General features: G+C 38.7%; 1 protein-coding gene and 1 long non-coding RNA gene across 2 annotated transcripts; one reads left to right on the top strand and one right to left on the bottom strand.

The window, feature by feature from the left end:
• Positions 1–8: 8 nt before the first annotated feature.
• On the top strand, positions 9–6,310 carry LOC112556628 (RING finger protein 32-like). Its single transcript, XM_025225798.1, has 9 exons — positions 9–175; positions 854–995; positions 1,393–1,470; positions 2,882–3,024; positions 3,319–3,351; positions 3,764–3,888; positions 4,168–4,276; positions 4,792–4,956; positions 5,193–6,310. Exons 1-9 carry the CDS (start codon positions 131–133, stop codon positions 5,592–5,594), a joined length of 1,242 nt encoding a protein of 413 aa, XP_025081583.1. The 5' UTR covers positions 9–130; the 3' UTR covers positions 5,595–6,310.
• An 8,815-nt stretch (positions 6,311–15,125) lies between these two features.
• Positions 15,126–17,879, bottom strand: LOC112556629. Its single transcript, XR_003097792.1, has 2 exons — positions 17,818–17,879; positions 15,126–17,532 (listed from the first exon to the last, which is right to left on the bottom strand). It is a non-coding gene; the product is annotated as an uncharacterized LOC112556629 (long non-coding RNA).
• Positions 17,880–19,195: the final 1,316 nt, after the last annotated feature.

Genomic DNA, 19,195 nt, shown 5'->3' with positions numbered 1-19,195 from the left:
CTCTCGATTAGCTGATCGTGTCTCTAAGTCAAGCTTGGATAACGCGGGCAGTTACTACAAGTTCATATTTTAAATATTTTTATTTTCGTCATGAAACGGTTCCTTTGAAAAAAAAAACTTATCGTCTTAAATGGAGCGGAAAGCTTCTTTGTTTCCAGTGACAAGGCATAATAAGGTTGGATATTTTATAGTTTTCTGTGATGAAAGTCATGGACATATTTGTTGTCATAATTTCCAAGGAAACGTAAACTGACAGAAGTTCCTTTGACACTGTTATTTCAGATTATTATTATTATTTTTTTTTTTTAATGTAAGAAGAACCTGTTATCTCTACATTGTCAAATCAATGCTTGTGTTTACTAGCATTTTTTTCACGATCTAGCTATCTTTCCCTCACTTGTACACCTGTTTGGAGTTCCAGTGACCCATTCTCTTTTCTCGAAGTTAATAAATGAGATGCTGCTGATATAGCAGCTGTTACTAGTGCTTGAATGTACAATTACCACGCATTCTCAGCAACACTTTAACAGCAGCAAGAACAAGGCCAGTACTTTAAGTAGCAGAAACAAAAGAATGAACTGAGAAGGAAGAATAAATTTAAATAAAAAGAAGATATACAGATTCAGCTGCATACACAACAGTAATAATTCAAACTTGTTTAATTTAAATTAAGTTACACGAGCAACTGTTTCGCAATAACTATAGCACTTATCTAGTACACCATGATTTTGATAAGTTTGTGTCTGTTCATTTATCTGGTGGTATCTGTGCATGCATTCTATGTGTAGCATGAAGATCTCAATTGCCAAAAGGACAATTAACTCTTTATTATCAAGTTTATTAATGAATTCAGGCTGCATCAATCACAGCACTAACAGCCGTTGCACTTCAAGATCACTGGACACGTGCTCTAGGTTTTGGAACAGCACCAGCACCAAGTTTTTCTGTGAGCACGCGTAAGAAAACTGTCCAACCAGTCGTTGATACTGGAAGGGGTAAAGTTCTTTAACCTTTTTTTTCTTCTCAAGATGAAAAATCTGGCGAATTTACTTCTTTCTATATTGTTGAATTAAGATCATATATCATTAACCATTATATCATGTAAAAAAAAAATTTACAAATCACACCAGATTTTTTTTTGCTGGTTTTAAAGAAACTTAACTACCAACAAACCAATGCTGCAGTTAAATGCAGCAACTCTGACTTTCTAGTTGATCTTTTTTTTTTCTCCTGTGCCATATTACAGTATTACATGTTTATTGCTAGTTTAAATACTTTAAATGGCTAGGAAAATGTATATATACATTATTCTGACGTGTACAAAGTAGGTTTTTGTGCAGTATTTGTGTTCATGTTGTATTAATTGCAATATCTCTATATCTGTATGACTAGTAAAATCGAAACCAAGTCAGTCTACATCATTGGAAAAGGAATATGTCCTTGACAAGAAGCCACCTCCTCTTACTCTGGGTATGTTCTTATTTTTTTCTGCTGACAGTTTGAGATTTTGATTGGCAAAGTAATTTAGACAACATGTTTTGTCTGAACACTCAAATTTAGTACTAAATCCAGCACTTCAGTTGAAGTTTTCCCACTTTAATCTTCAGGTATACGTATTTGAGATATTTAGTTTTGTGTCTCTTATGTAGCTCCTCCTTGAAAGAGGTATGTTAGGTCAGTGTGACTGAATGTAGTGAGACTTGTTTCCTTCAAGACCCACTTTCTAATTGCTCCACCTGACATATCTTTTCCCCATAGTCATATCTGTTTATAAAGCTAGTTATTTATTGCAATAAAACTAATAATGTGATCTCTTTTATGGTCCGATACCCCAGCAAAGTTAGCCTAATGACACTTTACAAAAGAAAAATAAAACTTACATTTTCATCAAACAAAATAAAAACCTCCCACTAAGCAACTCCCCTATACAAACTTACACATTAGAGCAGGGGTGGGCACTTGATTTCCCCAAGGGGCCACATAAGAAATTGGGATGGTTTTAGAGGGCCGGACTAATATAGTTAACTCAGTTTTACCCAATACTGTATATATAGTAAATATACTGACAGGCGGGACAGCGGGCGGGCCGGTCAGAGACAGGAGGCGGGCCGGCCTTTGAATTAGGTCTGCATTAGAGCAATGGTGCCCAACTTTTTCTTGCCTGAGGGCCACACTGGACATGACATAAAATCTCGTGGGCCAGAACATGATGGTTTTGCCACAATCATGATGCTAAAAAAGGAAATTGTGTTGGTCTGGTCAAAATGAGCGGGCCGGATGAGGCACCTTTGCCGGCCGTAGATTGGGCACCCCTGCATTATAGTAATATCATTACACACAATGACACACAAATACATCAAGAAAAATACATATACAGATGTCTAAACCTCTCACATTTACACTTGCTTACATAGTGAAAGATATAGATATAAGAGCTATTTGTTTGTGATAGAAACTTGATTATATTCTAGTTGGAAACGTAGAGACGCTTGCATACAGCTCATATCTGTATGTATGCCTCTTTCCTCTCACACTTGGAAGTTGTTTTATTGTTTGTAGCTTTTCCCTAATAGTTTGAGTCTAAATATTTAATGTTCCTTAACATTTATCCAAAAGTTTGATCTGTGCCTACTATAATTTTATTTGGTCTGTAATGAGCAAAGGAGCAAAGGACATCAGCAGCAATTACACCAGAGATATTTTTTTATTCTAATGATCCATTTGAGCTTATTTTGTTTTCATGTGATGGATTATGTATAGACATTAAATATATGCAAGGATTCATATCTTATATATTATAGTCTTTTGTACATATGCACCTTGTTTGGTTGTCATGTGAATAAAGAATTTACTATTTTTATCATTTTAATCATTTTGTTAGCACAGAGATTTGGTTTGGTACAAGGACCACCCAAACATCTGTCAGAGGGTGAGTGGAGCAACGTCAAGGCTCTCTCAAATGCTAGAGATGATTCAAAAGAACCATGTGTTATCTGCAAAGAGGATTTTGGCTTACAGGAACAGGTAGAAATATTTTACATCATGGAAGGCCATGAGACGCATATCTAAACGCCATCTTAGTAGATCGACTGATTAAGAAATCTTTACCTTTTGATGTGTGTTTATAGTGAAGTCTCTGCATAGAAAAAGATGTGAAAAGGATGCCAGCCTCAACAAAAATCACTGTGTGCAAAAATGTTTAAGAGTATATTTTCCGGGAGAAGAGGGGAGCCATTCAATTTGCATGTTTTTTTTTAATTTCTGCCATAATTTTGGGAATGTTAATAAGCATCATCTACCTGGTTTGTTTTTTTTCAGGTTCTTCTTTCTTGCAGTCACGTTTTCCACAGAGTGAGTTTCACAGAAAACATTACTAAATAAATACTTGGAACTAGGAATAGTTGTCAGAATTCTGGAATACTGTAATTATTGTTTCACGTGTATATTAATTTGGGAAATAATTGCTTTAGGTTCTATATGTTTAGTTTATTCCTTGTTACTCCTTGAGGAGCATAAGGCCGCAACAACACCTCACCAGCGGACCCAGTTTTGAGCAGGCCCCCTCAGTTGGGCCCATATGGTTCTGGCATACTTTGTCTCACTCTCTATTGTTCTTTTCCAAATCTGTGATTCTACATGAGAAAACAGAAATAATCCAAGCAAATGGAAATTAAGTTTAGGTGTTATTTTTTATGATTTATTTTCTTTGTTTAAATTTTTACTAATATGATAACAGTTGATGCTGTCTGTATGCTGAAAATAGGCATGCCTGCAAGCTTTTGAAAGGTACACAGGAAGAAAAACATGCCCAATGTGTCGACGGGAACAGTACCAGACACGTGTCATACATGAAGGGGCAAAACAACACAGAATCAAGTGCACCACTGTGTAAGTACTGTCATATCATCAAATAAGGCCATAACTCTGTAGCAGAACAAAGGCAACATGGGAGGGAATCCTATATTTAAGATTTCTTTGTCAAAATTATGCAGCAACAACTGCTCAAAAAAGTATTAGTTGAGCACAATGCTAAACACACATATTATTTTAATGTTAAGTACCTATATTTATTTTATTGTAACCAAGATAAAACAGTAAATGAATATGGTAATATGTAGTGCTTAAAAAGTCAAAATATTTACACTTGGCCTCTGTATCTATGTTCAGGATTCAAGCAGCATGGAGGGGATATGTGGTCCGATGCTGGTACAAAAAACTGAGAAAGACTGTGCCTCCAAAAGACCCAAAACTGCGGAAGAAGTTTTATGCTGATAAGGTGGGTAAAAGACCACAAATGGAAAAAAAGCCTTCTCAAAGTACCTAAACTGTGTACTTACCAATTATAAAAAATAGCAAAAAGCTAGACAATTTTTTTAAACCATGTACTCTCCTTAAAATACTGTCAATGTTTAGGGGTAAAAAACTTGGGCTAGTTGCACAACACATTTCTAATTTTAACCACTTTTAAGCCCTAGAGCTTTTTTTTAAAAATAAAAATTGTTCTTGATAAGACTGTTTAAGTCAGACTGATTCTTGATAGCACAATATTTCAGTACTTGTCAGTTTGCAATTGCTAGGAAAAAAATGTATAATGTGAGAAGATAGACATTAAGAATGAAATGCAATAGTCAAGAACATTTAAGCTTCTTCATTTATCTTGAAATATTACTTCTATTTACTATGTGTGCTCTATTTTCTTTATTGTAAACTCATTACCATTGGAGTATGTAATAAAGTTTTGTTTCTGGCATATTTTGCAATAATTTTTCTCATGAATTTTGTTGTTTGTAGTTGGAAGCCATTACTGACCGCATTGTGAAGTCGTGTGATTTTGATGTGAACCTATTTTTAAATGAGATTGACAACAGTCTGCAAAGGAGTAGAGATATTTTCAAACACTTTGATGAACTCCATCGATTTATGTCAGATGCAGACTGGGATATTATACAACTAAAGGTGGGTTGCCAACAAGTTAAATTATCTTTCCATGGTACAAGCAAGATTTTCATCTTGATGAAACCATTAGTATTGTGATCCTCATTTGTCATTAAGCTATGCTATAATCACAAACATTAAATGTCTTAAAAGTTGTGCTGGGGAGATAGTTGCTAAAACTATTATTAATTTTTTCTACAATTCAATATGCAGTGTTACATCTCACCTTGCCAAATGATTTTTTTTTTAATTTCCAGGCTGCTGAGAGAGACAATAAAGACTGCCCCATTTGTCTTACCAGCCTGTGTAACACATCTGAAAATACACCCAGGGAGTTAACCTCTCCTTGTAAAGGTGACCACAAAGAGAAAATTATGCATCAGAAGTCTGCTTCTGCTCACAAAATTTCAGAACAAACAAAATTTGGTCTCCCACAGCTGGTACCTCCCCAGGGTGGCAAAAACAGGAATCATGAATCCAAAAGTACTGAACAGCAGATGAAAAAAAGTGTAAAATGTCGAAAAACAGTGCTTTTATCCTGTACTCATGTGTTTCATGAAACTTGTCTTCTTACGCTTGAAGAACTTGCTCTGGGAGACATTCGTAACAAATGTCCCGTTTGTCGTGCAGTGTATCAAAAACGTATCATTTCCCTCTGAATATTCCGTCTCAGGGAACTTCAGCAAAAGACAGAATGATTGTGCATTAAATTTGTTTAGATACAAATCATTTGTGGACAAAGGGCTTCTGTCCCCAGCACATGTGCACGTCCAAGTAAATTTTAAACGAAAATTTCATTGGACAAACTTTGTTTGTGTCTTAGAATTAGTCTAAGCCAGTGGTGCTCAACCTTTTCTCACCCAAGGGCCGCACTGGAGATATAAAATCTCGCGGGCCAGAATATGGCGGTTTTGCCAGAATCATGACGCTAAAAATGAAATTATGTTGTCTGGTTAAAATCAGCAAGCCGCTTGAGGCACCTTCTCGGGCTGTAGAATGGACACTCTTGGTCTAAGCTGTACTACTATAATTTTCTATTTTTTGACCATGAATCATATCGTTTTTATATATTTTGAGTTTTGAAATTACAGCTTGTTCTCATAGCTTACAAACAAGATTATGCTACACTTTTCCTTCAAGCTCTGCTTTAGCTGCCCATTCAACCACATGCCAGACTTCGAGTAGCCTTAGTTACCACACCCTTGCTGTTCTTGCCCTCCTGTTTCCATGAGTTCTTCTTTGAATTTCTATTACTTTGTAGCGGGCACGATTTTTGAGAGTTGGTGTGTGGGAGGTTCACTTCCTTTCTTTATCACGTTGTACGACCCAAACACAAGTTCGTCAACCGAATTCTTTATTGGGATGAGGTGAAGGGGAAAAGTGAAGGGTAAGGGTAAAGTTAAAGTATGTTGCCTGAAATCAGAACAAGAAAGTCCCATTACACAAAATCTCTCTAAGCAACTTCCCTCACATACATTATACTCCACATGGCATTTCCTAAGCATATGCAAAATCTTTTCTACAGCAAATTCCCTCACATACATTATATTCCTCATGGCATTCCCCAACAATATACAAAAGTCTTTCTACAGCAAATTCCCCCGCATACATTATATTCCTCATGGCATTGCCAACATATGCAAAAATCTTACTACAGCAAATTCCATCACATGCATTATATTCCTTACGGCATTGCCCAAACATATGCAAGAATCGTTCTACAGCAAATTTCCTCGCATACATTATATTCTCATGGCATTTCCTAACATATACACAAATTCTTACTACGCAAATTCCATTGCATACACCTCCTTTCTCCCATCGAACAAGTTTAACATTCAGAAATCTCCATGATATTATTCATTACAACGGGAATTTTGCTACACCGTGGAGGACACGTGGAAGAACACGTGGTTTTCTCTGTACCTAAACTCATCACCTACGTATTTCAACTCAAGGCACACAAAATACATACATCCTATCACAATATGGGTCTAGATATTCAACACATATTCCCTAGCTAGTATCCCCTTATTCAATCAACGTTGCCATGCCTAAACGCTAGATGGAGCCGTCCTCCCCTCAAATAAATCGTAAGACATCCTACTAAATACTAAATCAACCTCCACAAAAACTGTAACATTCTTTAGGCCAAAGCCTTGGCAAACGAATACAAGGTTATTTCAACCAACCTGATTTAGGACACTTCCACTTCGACCCCTCGTCCTCGACACTCAACAGAAAGGAAGTCAGTCGACCGGAATTATTTTATACGGTCAAACTCTCGTCAAACTCCCGTTACCCGCGAGAGTCGACTAAAAAAACTATAGTCTCTATATTTTCTTTTATAAATGTGAAATACCACATGAATTTTCTCTAAATGTCATGGTGTTACAGTCACCCCCTAAATAAATGGCTATTTCCCTAGAAATGTGACCATTTCACATCGCAACCCTAACAAATAAATTCGCACCTCTACCTACGATCACACATTGTTTCGACTATTGTGACTAGACCCCACTTATCCACCCTCCAGTATTTCGTGTAATAGCCCAGTTTAAGCAATGTATCACTTTCGAGGGTTCTCTGATCCAACCTAAAAGATTTTTTTATCTTCTGTAACGGACGTCGTTCAACCTTTCATTTCCGCTGCACATCGGTGCATCAAGTTCATCCTGTCCACCGGCCTCCTATTTCCTCTGGAACGCCTAGGCAGGTTTAGGGCAATAAATGTCTGGAGCTGCTTCCCCCCTTGCTTCGCACATAGGGTCTGGGTTGACCCTCGCGTTAGAGATGGTTCCTGGGACAAATGAGCGCTCAGGCCTCAGTGTCGGAGGGTGTAGGCCTATTTTCACGCCTACACTCGCGCTTCATCGTCCAATTCCTGAGCCATCTTCCTCTTCTGATGCTTTTCTCACGTCTCCGGGTTTTTTCCCTGCTGACCGTTTTCCTGTCGGCGTGTTGATACTAACGCCCCCACAGGCAATAGTTAATTCCTGTGCAGCGTCCTCTTGTCGTGTTCCCTCTTTCGTCCTCGACGGTGTACACTGTAAAACCGGTGACTTTTGCAACCACAACATATACTGTCTCTTCCATTATGTCTCGATTTTCGAACCGATTCGATGCCTAGACGCCTTACTAATACATCTCCCACCTCTAACTCTGCAGCATGGCTGACTTGTCGTAACGAACCCTTGTTACGGAAACCCATCTTCTCCATGTTGCAGCTTTATGGTGGCGTTAGAAGTTCTTCCTTGAAGCTCTGTATGTATTTCTAGTACTTCCTTTCTGCCTTCGATTTGCTCTGTTCCAAAGCTATATCCAATGGTACGTGGGTGACGGCCAAAGAAAGATTAGTATGGGCTGTACCCCGTACTCTGATGATACAACAATGTAGCATGACTACTGCTGGTAGGCTCTCTTCCAACTTGCCTTCCTGTCATCTTCCAGACTACGTAGCATATTCAGAAGGTTCTATTCCACCTTTCTACATGGATTCGAACATGGATGTAGGGGCTGTTCTGATCTTTCTATGCCTGCAATCTGCAAAGCTCCTTATTGAGTTGTGACTCAAAGTCACGCCTTGATCTGACAGTTATGGTCTTGGGAATCCATACACATGAAGAAATTCTTCATAGAGTCCTGCTACTGTCTTACCGTTTTGGTCCTCCGTGCAAAATGCCGCTGCAAAACTTTGTAAAGTGATCCATCACTACCAGTATTTCTGCTTTTGGGTTGTTGACCTCAATTGTCAAGTATCTTGGACAACAGCTCAAGAGGAAACGTGGTATGGAATGTTTCCACGGTGCTTTCTGGGGCACTGCTCCTCTCTCTGTACACCTGGGACACTTTTTGATCTTGCTTTCAAGTCTTCGCATATACGAGAAAAATCTCATGCGAAGCTGGCTTATCGCTTGTTTCGAAATGCTATAAATAAATCTTCATGGACCCTTCTAATGCTTGTCTCCGGTGACGAAAATGGTACTACTAACTGCCACGTAACATCACCTTCTTCTTCCACTTTATACGGGTAAAGAACGCATTTCTCATTTGCAACCGTCTTTGTTCACGAGCAAACACCTTTAGCTCGAAGATTACCCTGGGTCTGAGGCAATGTGGTCAACTGCGTTCTGAGTCTCATGCTGCGAATAACAACAGCCAGATTTCTATCTGCTAACTGGAATTCCTCACTGATCTCTGTGAGATGGCTCAGTGCTTGTCACTCCATACTTTTTGGGTCCAAAACGTCGTCGGGAATCAAGAATGGTCCAACTGACCATCTGTTCTACAAACAGGGACGAACTCATCTTCCTGTGACATCACAGCAGGCCCGTGACTTACTGCCCCGGGTTCTTTGACTGGAGGCACGAGCTTCACAACTCTGTGGAATACTCACTTGTGCATCTTCAAAATTGCTCTCACTGAATGGGAGTCTACTACTGTCCGTCTGACTGTTTATCAAACTCTCTAGCCTTCTCTACTAAAATGCTATTTCCTCTCTTCTAAACTCATGTAATTCTGAGCGTGAAATAGATTCATCTAGGAAGACAATGAGCTCTACCAGGTTCATGTCCCGGAATACGGTCTCCATAATACGTTGGAAGCAGGCTGGCGCATTACAAAGTCCTGTGGAAGCCTGTCCCACTCAAACAGTCCAAATGGCGTTATAAACGCCGAGAACTTTCTAGCTTCCTCGGAATTGGAATCTGGTAATAGGCTTTACATAGGTCATACTGAAAAATATCTGCCTGACTTAGGGTAAGGAAAGAGTTTCTACTTCGGGATGCTGTAACTGTCCGCAATCAACTAACATATGCGACTGTTCAGCTTGCGATAGTCGACACACATACGCAGGGCCCCTGATTCTTCCTGACCAAAACAATAGGACTGGCAAAAGGAGATGTCGAGGGCCTGATAATCTCGGCATCTAGCAACCCTTGGATTGCCGTTTGCAGTCCTGGAAGTCTTGGAGTGATAGCGCTAGCGCGCTCCCGAATTTCAGGCCCTGGTTGGACTTCCATATTAAACTCTGTGCCCGTGTTTGCCCGGCCAATGTCAAACTCGTCCTGCACAAAAAGATCTTTATATTCCTGAAGTTTTTGTTCAAATTGTTCCCTCCAATCGTCGGGTACGTTCTGTCCAAACTGAAAGGATATTTTACTATTTTTTGTCAGAGTTTGACCTTGGACCTCAGGGCTCGCACGGTCACTTACCACATCGGCATGTAATTCCTGTAACAATTGGTAGACATCATATTCGGCCTCGATACGCATAATATTTGCAATCACAGACCCCCCTTTCAGATTCACGTCCCTGCCAGAGATATTACATAACAGGACGTCGATATTGGACGAATCTGCTACCACTACCTTGGTGGTTATTACGCCTAAACCTTCTGGAAGGGGTTGTGAAACGGGCTCTTGGACTAAGACTGCAAAACCTGACCGTGGTACTGTTCCCCTGGAAGTTCCTTGTACCATGACCTGGGAATGTGCTGGAAGAATGACATCACTCCTTTAAGCCGTACCGCCCCTAGTACCCTTCTGTGTCATTCCCTGACACAGCTAGCTGATACTTAGCGCGACTTCGGAGGGGATCTGCTGAAAAATGGCTCAGGGTTTCCCTTCCCCGCTAACTGCTTAAAAAGGTTTGTCCCGATAATGATAGGTACTTTAGAGGAATACTCTGTGTCCTTACTTACTAGTGCAACAACATGTACAATATCACTGCTCCCTGCTACTGTCGCTGGTAAGCAACAGCTAACCTTGATGGCACCTATGTAAGGTACCACCTGGTCACCCGCTCCCCTCACTGACAGTTTAAAACCCAAAATCTCCTCTACATTCAATAGGGGAATGTGAGAGAGATTGTCTCGATAGAACTGTTCTGCCACGGTCGTAATCTGAGACCCACTGTCTAGCAAGGCACGTGTAACAAAACCACAAACAGTAACGTCACATTCAAAAGAGGGTCCCAACACAGCGTCTAAATACTGGAACGAGTCTCGTTCTGCGTGAACAGTCTGGAGCTCCCTTGTCCTCAAGGTAGGTGTCGCTGGTGCAGTCACTGTCCGCTCCCTGACAGTGACTGGTTGCCTTTTAAATGTTGCGGAGTACTCGCCCGACACTCTCTCGCCAGATGTCCTTGAACTCCACACCTGTAGCACGGTCCCCTCCCGTGCTGGCGCATGGGAGGTGGCAGTCCAGCTGGGCGGTCACGGGGTGGCATCCTCTCCGAAGAAGACGGTGGTTTTGACTGGGCTGATGGGGGCGGTGCTGGTGTAATGTTGATCCACCCTCTTAACTTTTGGGCTACCAGCGTTGCTAGCTGCTCGACGTCACAGTCAAAATTCTTCCCCTTTTTCGCACCCTCTGAAAGTCGGCGTGTTGCTGCTATGTGCTTGGTGCTGCACTTTTGGGTGCTCTGGGGGCGTTGTTCTCCCTTTCCCTTACCTGGCACAGTACTTCTGCCAGCTCGGGCTCTGCCTGGCCAGGGCTCCAAAGTTAGTGCGCAGCTCCAGCGCTAGTAAGGGCTGGCTGTCTTTGAGCTGAGCTAGGAGGGCATGGTACACTTTCCGGCGTATCTCTCTTTCCTCAAACTTTCCGCTCCTCGCCAACCTGTCCCATAGGCGCAGCAGGAATCTGCTGTTCTTCTTCTTTGTGGGGCTTCATGCTGAGAAATCAACGAGTACGTCCTCCCCACTCTCTCGCACCTCATACATTTTCCTCAAGGTGGCAACTATCTCTCTGCTATTCGGACAGTTCTTCACTTGCTGTAGGGCCACACCTCTCAGACTGGCCCTCAGTCTCTTTTACCCTGATGTCTCCCCGTCTGTGCTCTCCTCCTGGTAGGCAAGGGCTCTCTCCCTCCACTCTGCGAACTTTACTTCTTGACCCCCTGTTGGCGGAAGTCCGTGAATATACCCAGCCGGGTGGCGGGGAGCTCACGTTAACATTAACTGCTGCCGGCTGGCTCATGGTCGTCATTGCTCTCACCAAGTCTCTCTGCAGCTGCAGCAGCTCGCTCATTACGGCCGATGTACTTGGGTCTTGGCCTGGTCCTTCGGCGACTTGATCTTCTCCGTCCATCACGAAGTGTTAGGAAGTCTCTCTCCCGTGGCACTCTCAAATCATGCCCCACATTGGGCGCCAAACTGTAGCGGGCACGATTTTTGAGAGTTGGTGTGTGGGAGGTTCACTTCCTTTCTTTATCACGTTGTACGACCCAAACACAAGTTCGTCAACCGAATTCTTTATGGGATGAGGTGAAGGGGAAAAGTGAAGGGTAAGGGGTAAAGTTAAAGTATGTTTGCCCTGAAATCAGAACAAGAAAGTCCCATTACACAAAATCTCTCTAAGCAACTTCCTCACATACATTATACTCCACATGGCATTTCCTAAGCATATGCAAAAATCTTTCTACAGCAAATTCCCTCACATACATTATATTCCTCATGGCATTCCCCAACAATATACAAAAGTCTTTCTACAGCAAATTCCCCCGCATACATTATATTCCTCATGGCATTGCCCAAACATATGCAAAAATCTTACTACAGCAAATTCCATCACATGCATTATATTCCTTACGGCATTGCCCAAACATATGCAAGAATCGTTCTACAGCAAATTCCCTCGCATACATTATATTCCTCATGGCATTTCCTAACATATACACAAATCTTACTACAGCAAATTCCATTGCATACACCTCCTTTCTCCCTCGAACAAGTTTAACATCAGAAATCTCCATGATATTATTCATTACACGGGATTTTGCTACACGTGGAGGACACGTGGAGAACACGTGGTACCTTCTCTGTACCTAAACTCATCACCTACGTATTTCAAACTCAAGGCACACAAAACTACATACATCCTATCACAATATGGGTCCTAGATATTCAACCACCATATTCCCTAGCTAGTATCCCCTTATTCAATCAACGTTGGCCATTGCCTCAAACGCTAAGATGGGAGCCGTCCTCCCCCTCAAATGAAATCGTAAGACATCCTACTAAATACTAAATCCAACCTCCACAAAAACTGTAACATTCTTTAGGCCAAAGCCTTGGCAAACGAAATACAAGGTTATTTCAACCAACCTGATTTAGGACAACCTTCCACTTCGACCCCCTCGTCCTCGACACTCAACAGAAAGGAAGTCTCAGCTCGACCGGAAGTTATTTATACCGGTCAAACTCTCGTCAAACTCCCGTTACCGCGAGAGTCGACATAAAAAATATAGCTCTATATTTTCTTTTATAAATGTGTAAATACACATGACATTTTCTCTAAATGTCATGGGTGTTACAACTTATTTTCATATTCTGAAAACAAAACACTTTAAGGATTTGCATATCATTAAGTATTGCTGTGTATCTGACTTGCCTCCTCTGTATTCTGCTTGTAATATAATGTTTCTAAATTTCCATTATCTGGTCTACTTTCATATTTTGCTTACTGAAAGCGTGATCACTTCAGAATGTCTATAATAAAAACTGATCTGCTTAGCTGTTATTATTGTTGTTTTTAAGATTACAGTTGTCAGAATTAATGCTCATTGACCAATATAATTTAAAACTGATGAAATCCATAGAACAATGATACTTACAGCATGTTAAGAGTCAAGGTTCACTTTTAGTAACTATAGATATTTCCTTGATTTTTATGCTTATTCACACAAATTTGAATACTGACAAACTGTAAATAATGTTATATTAAATTTGCATAATCTGGTGATTGTCCGTGATTGTTTTTTTTTTTTTTATTGACCCAGTCTGTAGCATAAAAGAAGTCACTATACACGATTCAAAACATTAATTTATATCAGGAGGAATAATCTGCATATGAGCATGAGTTTAATAAGGCCTGATGAAACAAAGGCCTGCTTTAAAAAAGTGATGAGTAATTTAGATACAGGTGGGGTGGTTGGTAACCTTGTCACCTCGACAGTAAAAATCAGGTGTTGCAGATTCATATCTGATTGCAACACCTATTTACAATGCTGACAGTGGTTTCCTCCAGCTTCTTCCACCGTATGTGAAAGAAATTGTTAGTATGATTTAAATGATGGTGAATGAATTTGGAAGATGCATTTGATGCCTGCTAATGTGTGTGCTTGTTTCTTCCTGTATGTAAGCACCTTAAGCCCGCCTTTATTGGTGGGATAAGGTGCTATATTACGAAACATTTACTACTGTTACATAAATAGCTGCAATAAAATAATCTGACCTGATCAAGTTCATTAATGCTGTTCTAAGATTTAACAAATTCATAATAATAAGTAAATTTTTATAACAAATGTCTCCTACTTCAAAGCAGTTGCAATGCACTTAGTGGGGCTAATGGTTGGCATTGACTGAAACATTAGTGAGTAGTAGTCTAGAAAACTCATGAAATGTGATGACACAAGGAAAGGATCTTGGGGGGTGGGGGAGAAATTGGTGTTTTATGCCGCCAGCAACTAAGGATATATCATGGCAGCCCTGTAAACAGATGCCACAGGCAGAGGAAGAACAGCATGCCCACAACAAGATCAAAACCCAGGACAGGCAATCTCCACTGTAATGGTGACAGGCGCTAACCATTGTGCCACTGGACTGCTCAAAATACAAGACACAAGACACATTTCATTGGGAGTTTAGCCAACACCATTGACATGCACATGCAAAATTTATTGAGGAATTATATGGCCCACAGATTAGAGAAAGGATCGAAAGACTGAATGGTCCATAGATCAGGAAAAATTAAGTTAAATTAGCAGTGAAATGGAGACAATCCTTTAAAGTGAAACACTTTACACAAGTCGAAGAATGGGCAGTAAAGACTGTAACTGGATGATGATGCTGATATATCGAAAGAACTTGGCAGAGGGATAAGAGAACAATCTTGAACATAGGCAAACAGTGCAACAGAAATCACCGAAAGTCTATGAAAATCCATTAATAAGACAAAATGACAAAACAAATCATATTATACTGTTACTCATAAACTGTGGGTTTTGTTGTTTTACTATTTTTTTATGTATTGAATACATTAAAATAAATTTTTTAAATAAAGAAATTTTGATTCTCCAAAATGTTTTGGTCATTTGTAGCAGTCATCTGAAAAGATTCAATGTATGATCACATGGGTGCACTAGGATACTCACAAGCATGCACATACAAACCAGCTATTTGGAAATTTAAAGACCCTTCACAAATTTTTTTTAATAAAAATATATTTAATACATTTATACTCTAGCTACCTCAAAAAGGAAATTATGCTCACTTTTTTTTTTTTTGCAATGCACATCAATAAGCATATATACTTGCTTATAAATGAGTTTTCTTTGCACGTATAACATTGGGGGGAGCTTGAATGTGAATAAATATTTGAATAAAATTTAGCACTGAAAATACTGCAAAGGTTTATAAGTAAAAATAAACTTGTTAAAGATCACAACAATGAAATATACAGGAATGGAAAAAAAAAATTCATTCAAAAAAATGGTAATACAAGCAGACACCTAAATAGCCTGAAATGGAAATCTGCCAAAATATCAAAAGATATATGTATATGAATATGTGTAGATATAAAAAGAGGGATGCATACTTATACATGTGCTTTAATTTTCTTAAGAGGATTTATTCTTGAATGGACAGGTAAAACTAAGCAAAATGAAAAAATGGACAAAATATCTTAATTGTCAAGCTGCCATGAAGTCAGATGCTTCAAAAACTTAAACATTTAATGTTTTAAATGCAAAAGATTCTTTGTAGTTTCTAACAGGAAATATGTATTTGTCTACATTTGCTACAGTTATCCAAACTGGATAAAGTTTAGACATATATAGACATCTGTATATTTGACATTTACTTAAATTTATGTACTTTTTCAGTACATTATGTTATGACTTTAGTATATAAATGTGGTCTAAATTATCTGCCAATATTTACAGTAACTATTCTGATTCATGACTTTCTAATTTCTAAATGATGACAGCTATTGCAGTAGTATTAGCAGGTTCTAAACATTATTTTTCATATCAGAATAAATTTTATAATTTTAGAATGGTGGGTTGCTTTTATTAAATGAAGAGTTATAAATGTTGTGTGTAATTTATTTTTAGGATGCAGATGAAAATAACGATATAAGTAATGTTTCCAGTCTATATATGAATTTTATTAAAAGTTTACTCTCAGATTGCATGGACTACAAATACCATTTCAATGAGTATTGTAACATATACATAAGAAGTGAAAACATTGCAAGGAAATAAAAGAAAAAAATTCCAGTTTAAAAAATAAAATGAAACTTAGGCTTAAATAGTCCTCATTTCTCTAAACTGGCACAGGATTAATAGAGAGCAAAAAGACATGTCACAAAGAAAACCATGATCACAATGATGGTGATGGGTACATGATAATGCTCACAACCAATATAACAAGACTAACCAGTAACAGTGCAAGCAGCAATACATAATGAGCCTAATAAAAGGATTATGAGATAACTGTAGCACCAGCTAATCAGAGTGCTTGATAATAATCCCACATGAAAATGACATCATTCAGATAAACTTACTTAAAAATACAGTAATTTATGTACCCATTTTAGACTGTGCTAGTAACTGTGCTTTTTTTCTATTTAATCAGCTATGGATAATAGCCCCATTTCATATTCTGATTGATTTGTTTACTGAACAATTACTTAGATATTATTATTTATTAAGGGAAAAATAAGTTGTATTTTCTCTCGTCCCCATGCCTTCTCCGTGATAATGGTTAAGGAGGGGAGGTTAATATGCAATAAAGATTTATTCTCTGTAGTATGTGTTTTAGAGGCTCCTTCTGGCTATGTTTGCATGTGGGGTTCATGTAAAGTATCATTTTTAATAATTTGAAAACCATGAAATGTGCATATAAAAGGTTTTTGGCCTAAACGTATTTTGACCACCGATATGACTTTGATGATATAACTACCATCAGGAATTCATAAAAAAGGAAAGAAAAAAGGTTGTAAAGTCAAAGATGGCAGTTAGAGGTCACACTGCATTCTTGTACAAGCTTCTTGGAGTGGAGACAAAAAAGCAACTATGAACTATGTATGCGACAATTTTTTGCAAACACAGTGTTTAAAACATTCTTTTGCTCTTGGGAAGATCTGGAGCTGGAACATCAGTCATTATCTTGTTTGCTGGTGGATGCAACTTTCATCATATTCCATTTAACAGCCTTGACTATAAATCTGTATGCAACGATTACATGCAAAATCAAAGGCACTATGTTTATTTTTTTATTGGCTGTTCTTGATTTTGATGATTATGTACTTTTTAAAAATAAATTGTACTGCCATGTTGGTTAACCTTGCTGCATAAAACTTTAATACAAAATTAATAACAATTACCTTCCAACAGAACACCTTAAATAAAATCTTTCATTTTATTTAATTTTGTACACTTTTACACATTCATTCTAGTATATTGCTTTGCTCATCTTGTTCAAGGTGTAGGTTACATATTCTCCAGTTTCTGATGAATGGCTGTGTTCACAATTTCTAGACTGTCTTTATCTAATTCTCCTAGCAGCAACAACACTGACTGCAGTATGTTTGCATTCTGAAACAAAACACACATCTACCTATCTTAATATCATGGAAATTAACTTTTGTATTGTCTGCATTTTTACAAATCGGGGAATAACTTCACGGAATATTCTTAAACAAAAATATTCAACATCATTATTTCGATACACATGCGAAAAAAAACAACCCCCAGTTAAAAAACTCTCCGCTGGGAGTAAAAGTAATGCACAGCACTCTTTAATGTCCATACACACACATATTTCATTTATAAAAACCATTTGAGCTCTAAAATGCTTCTAAATACATAATCCAAGCTTACCCTTGCTTTTTGTTACACCTGTGGCTACAGATTGTTGAGGAAAACAACCTTAAGAAATTGGTTAGAGGTTTTTAAGTCAAGCTGAGCTCTGAGGTGTTACTGTAACACAAAAAAAAGCAAGCAGTCTCTTTATTGACTTAGAAGTTAGACATGCAAAACACTGCTTGAAGAACACAAAAATGAAGACTATAGTTTTATTTGCATAAGCTCATATCCCACATGTGTCTGTGTGCCAGCATGTGCTTGTGGCAGGAGTAAGCATGAATGTATGTACACATTAGTTTTAGGCAATCTTAGTCAAATTGTCTTCATGTTTCAAGATTCTCTCGCTATGGTGGCAGATGGTGGTGACAATGACAGTTAAGCTGCTGGTTTCTCAGATTACAAATTGTGAGATTTCTACGATTTGTGCCTGCACATTCTGGCATCATCTTTATTTTAAACAAATTTACTTGGGATGGAATCATTAAAAATTTTGGCCATTTAAAAACACTTAATTAAGGTGACCAGACATCCCGCTTTAAGCGGGACAGTCCCGCTTTTGACCTCTTGTCCCTCCTGCTCATCGGGCGGGACGCCCAATGTCCCGCTTTCTGGCTTTCTAGCAAGTCCATCAATGTCCGGTTAGTCTTTAAAAATCAGCTTTTTTCAGGGTTCTTTGACGGGGTGACGACACCATCATCGGCACGTGTCGCTTTCGCCCCCGAACGTTTGTCACCTTAACTTAATGGACTGAGTGTTTTCATGTGAAGTGGCTATTTGTCAGGCATCCTTCTCCACAAACACACAGCAATACCTATCTTTAATCTCTACATACTTTGTTTCCTCCAAACTGAGTTTTAGCGAGTCTTCTTGTAGTAAACTCTGATGTGATGCTCAAATCCACTAGCTCCAGACACTAGTCTACTATCTGAAATATCAGGATTTGCATGATTTGCTATCTTTTTCAGCCTTGTTTTCATTTTTCCTCCTCCATCACTCAGAATATTGTCAGCACAAGTGCTTTTGGGACTGGTGCTGGAGGGTCACTTTAATATTTGCATATTATCTGTATTGTTATTCAGACATAATCCAGGTGGAAAGGCAATTCCTCTCCTTCTTCAAGTGCACAGTTGAGTTCTTCTTCTGTAACAGCTGTAAATTATAAACACACAATATTAAGACATAATTAATGGGTCTTCACATTGAGAGAATAGAAACTAAAATTATACCACCTACTTCTTGCATGTCTGCTAAAATCTTGCTAAACTTAAATTCAGGGTTTAACAAAAAATACTTAGAGCTATTCACAAAACTCAAAAAGTATTTGACAGCAGGCTTATGTATGATTTTAAGCTTGCAAAAAATCAATTTTTCCATTTTTATCATGAAACTAATT

This window comes from Pomacea canaliculata, linkage group LG2, assembly GCF_003073045.1.
Source record: "Pomacea canaliculata isolate SZHN2017 linkage group LG2, ASM307304v1, whole genome shotgun sequence".
NCBI lineage: Eukaryota > Metazoa > Mollusca > Gastropoda > Architaenioglossa > Ampullariidae > Pomacea > Pomacea canaliculata.
Note: the sequence above shows the minus strand (reverse complement) of the source record. Positions and strands in the feature narration are given on the sequence as shown.

Bases quoted from the DNA above. Each gene is read 5' to 3' on its own strand.
- LOC112556628 (XM_025225798.1), top strand. From the start codon at position 131: ATGGAGCGGAAAGCTTCTTTGTTTCCAGTGACAAGGCATAATAAG. The intron at 3,352-3,763 runs GTGAGTTTCACA...TGCTGAAAATAG, and splicing joins GCAGTCACGTTTTCCACAGA to GCATGCCTGCAAGCTTTTGA. The intron at 4,277-4,791 runs GTGGGTAAAAGA...TGTTGTTTGTAG, and splicing joins AGAAGTTTTATGCTGATAAG to TTGGAAGCCATTACTGACCG.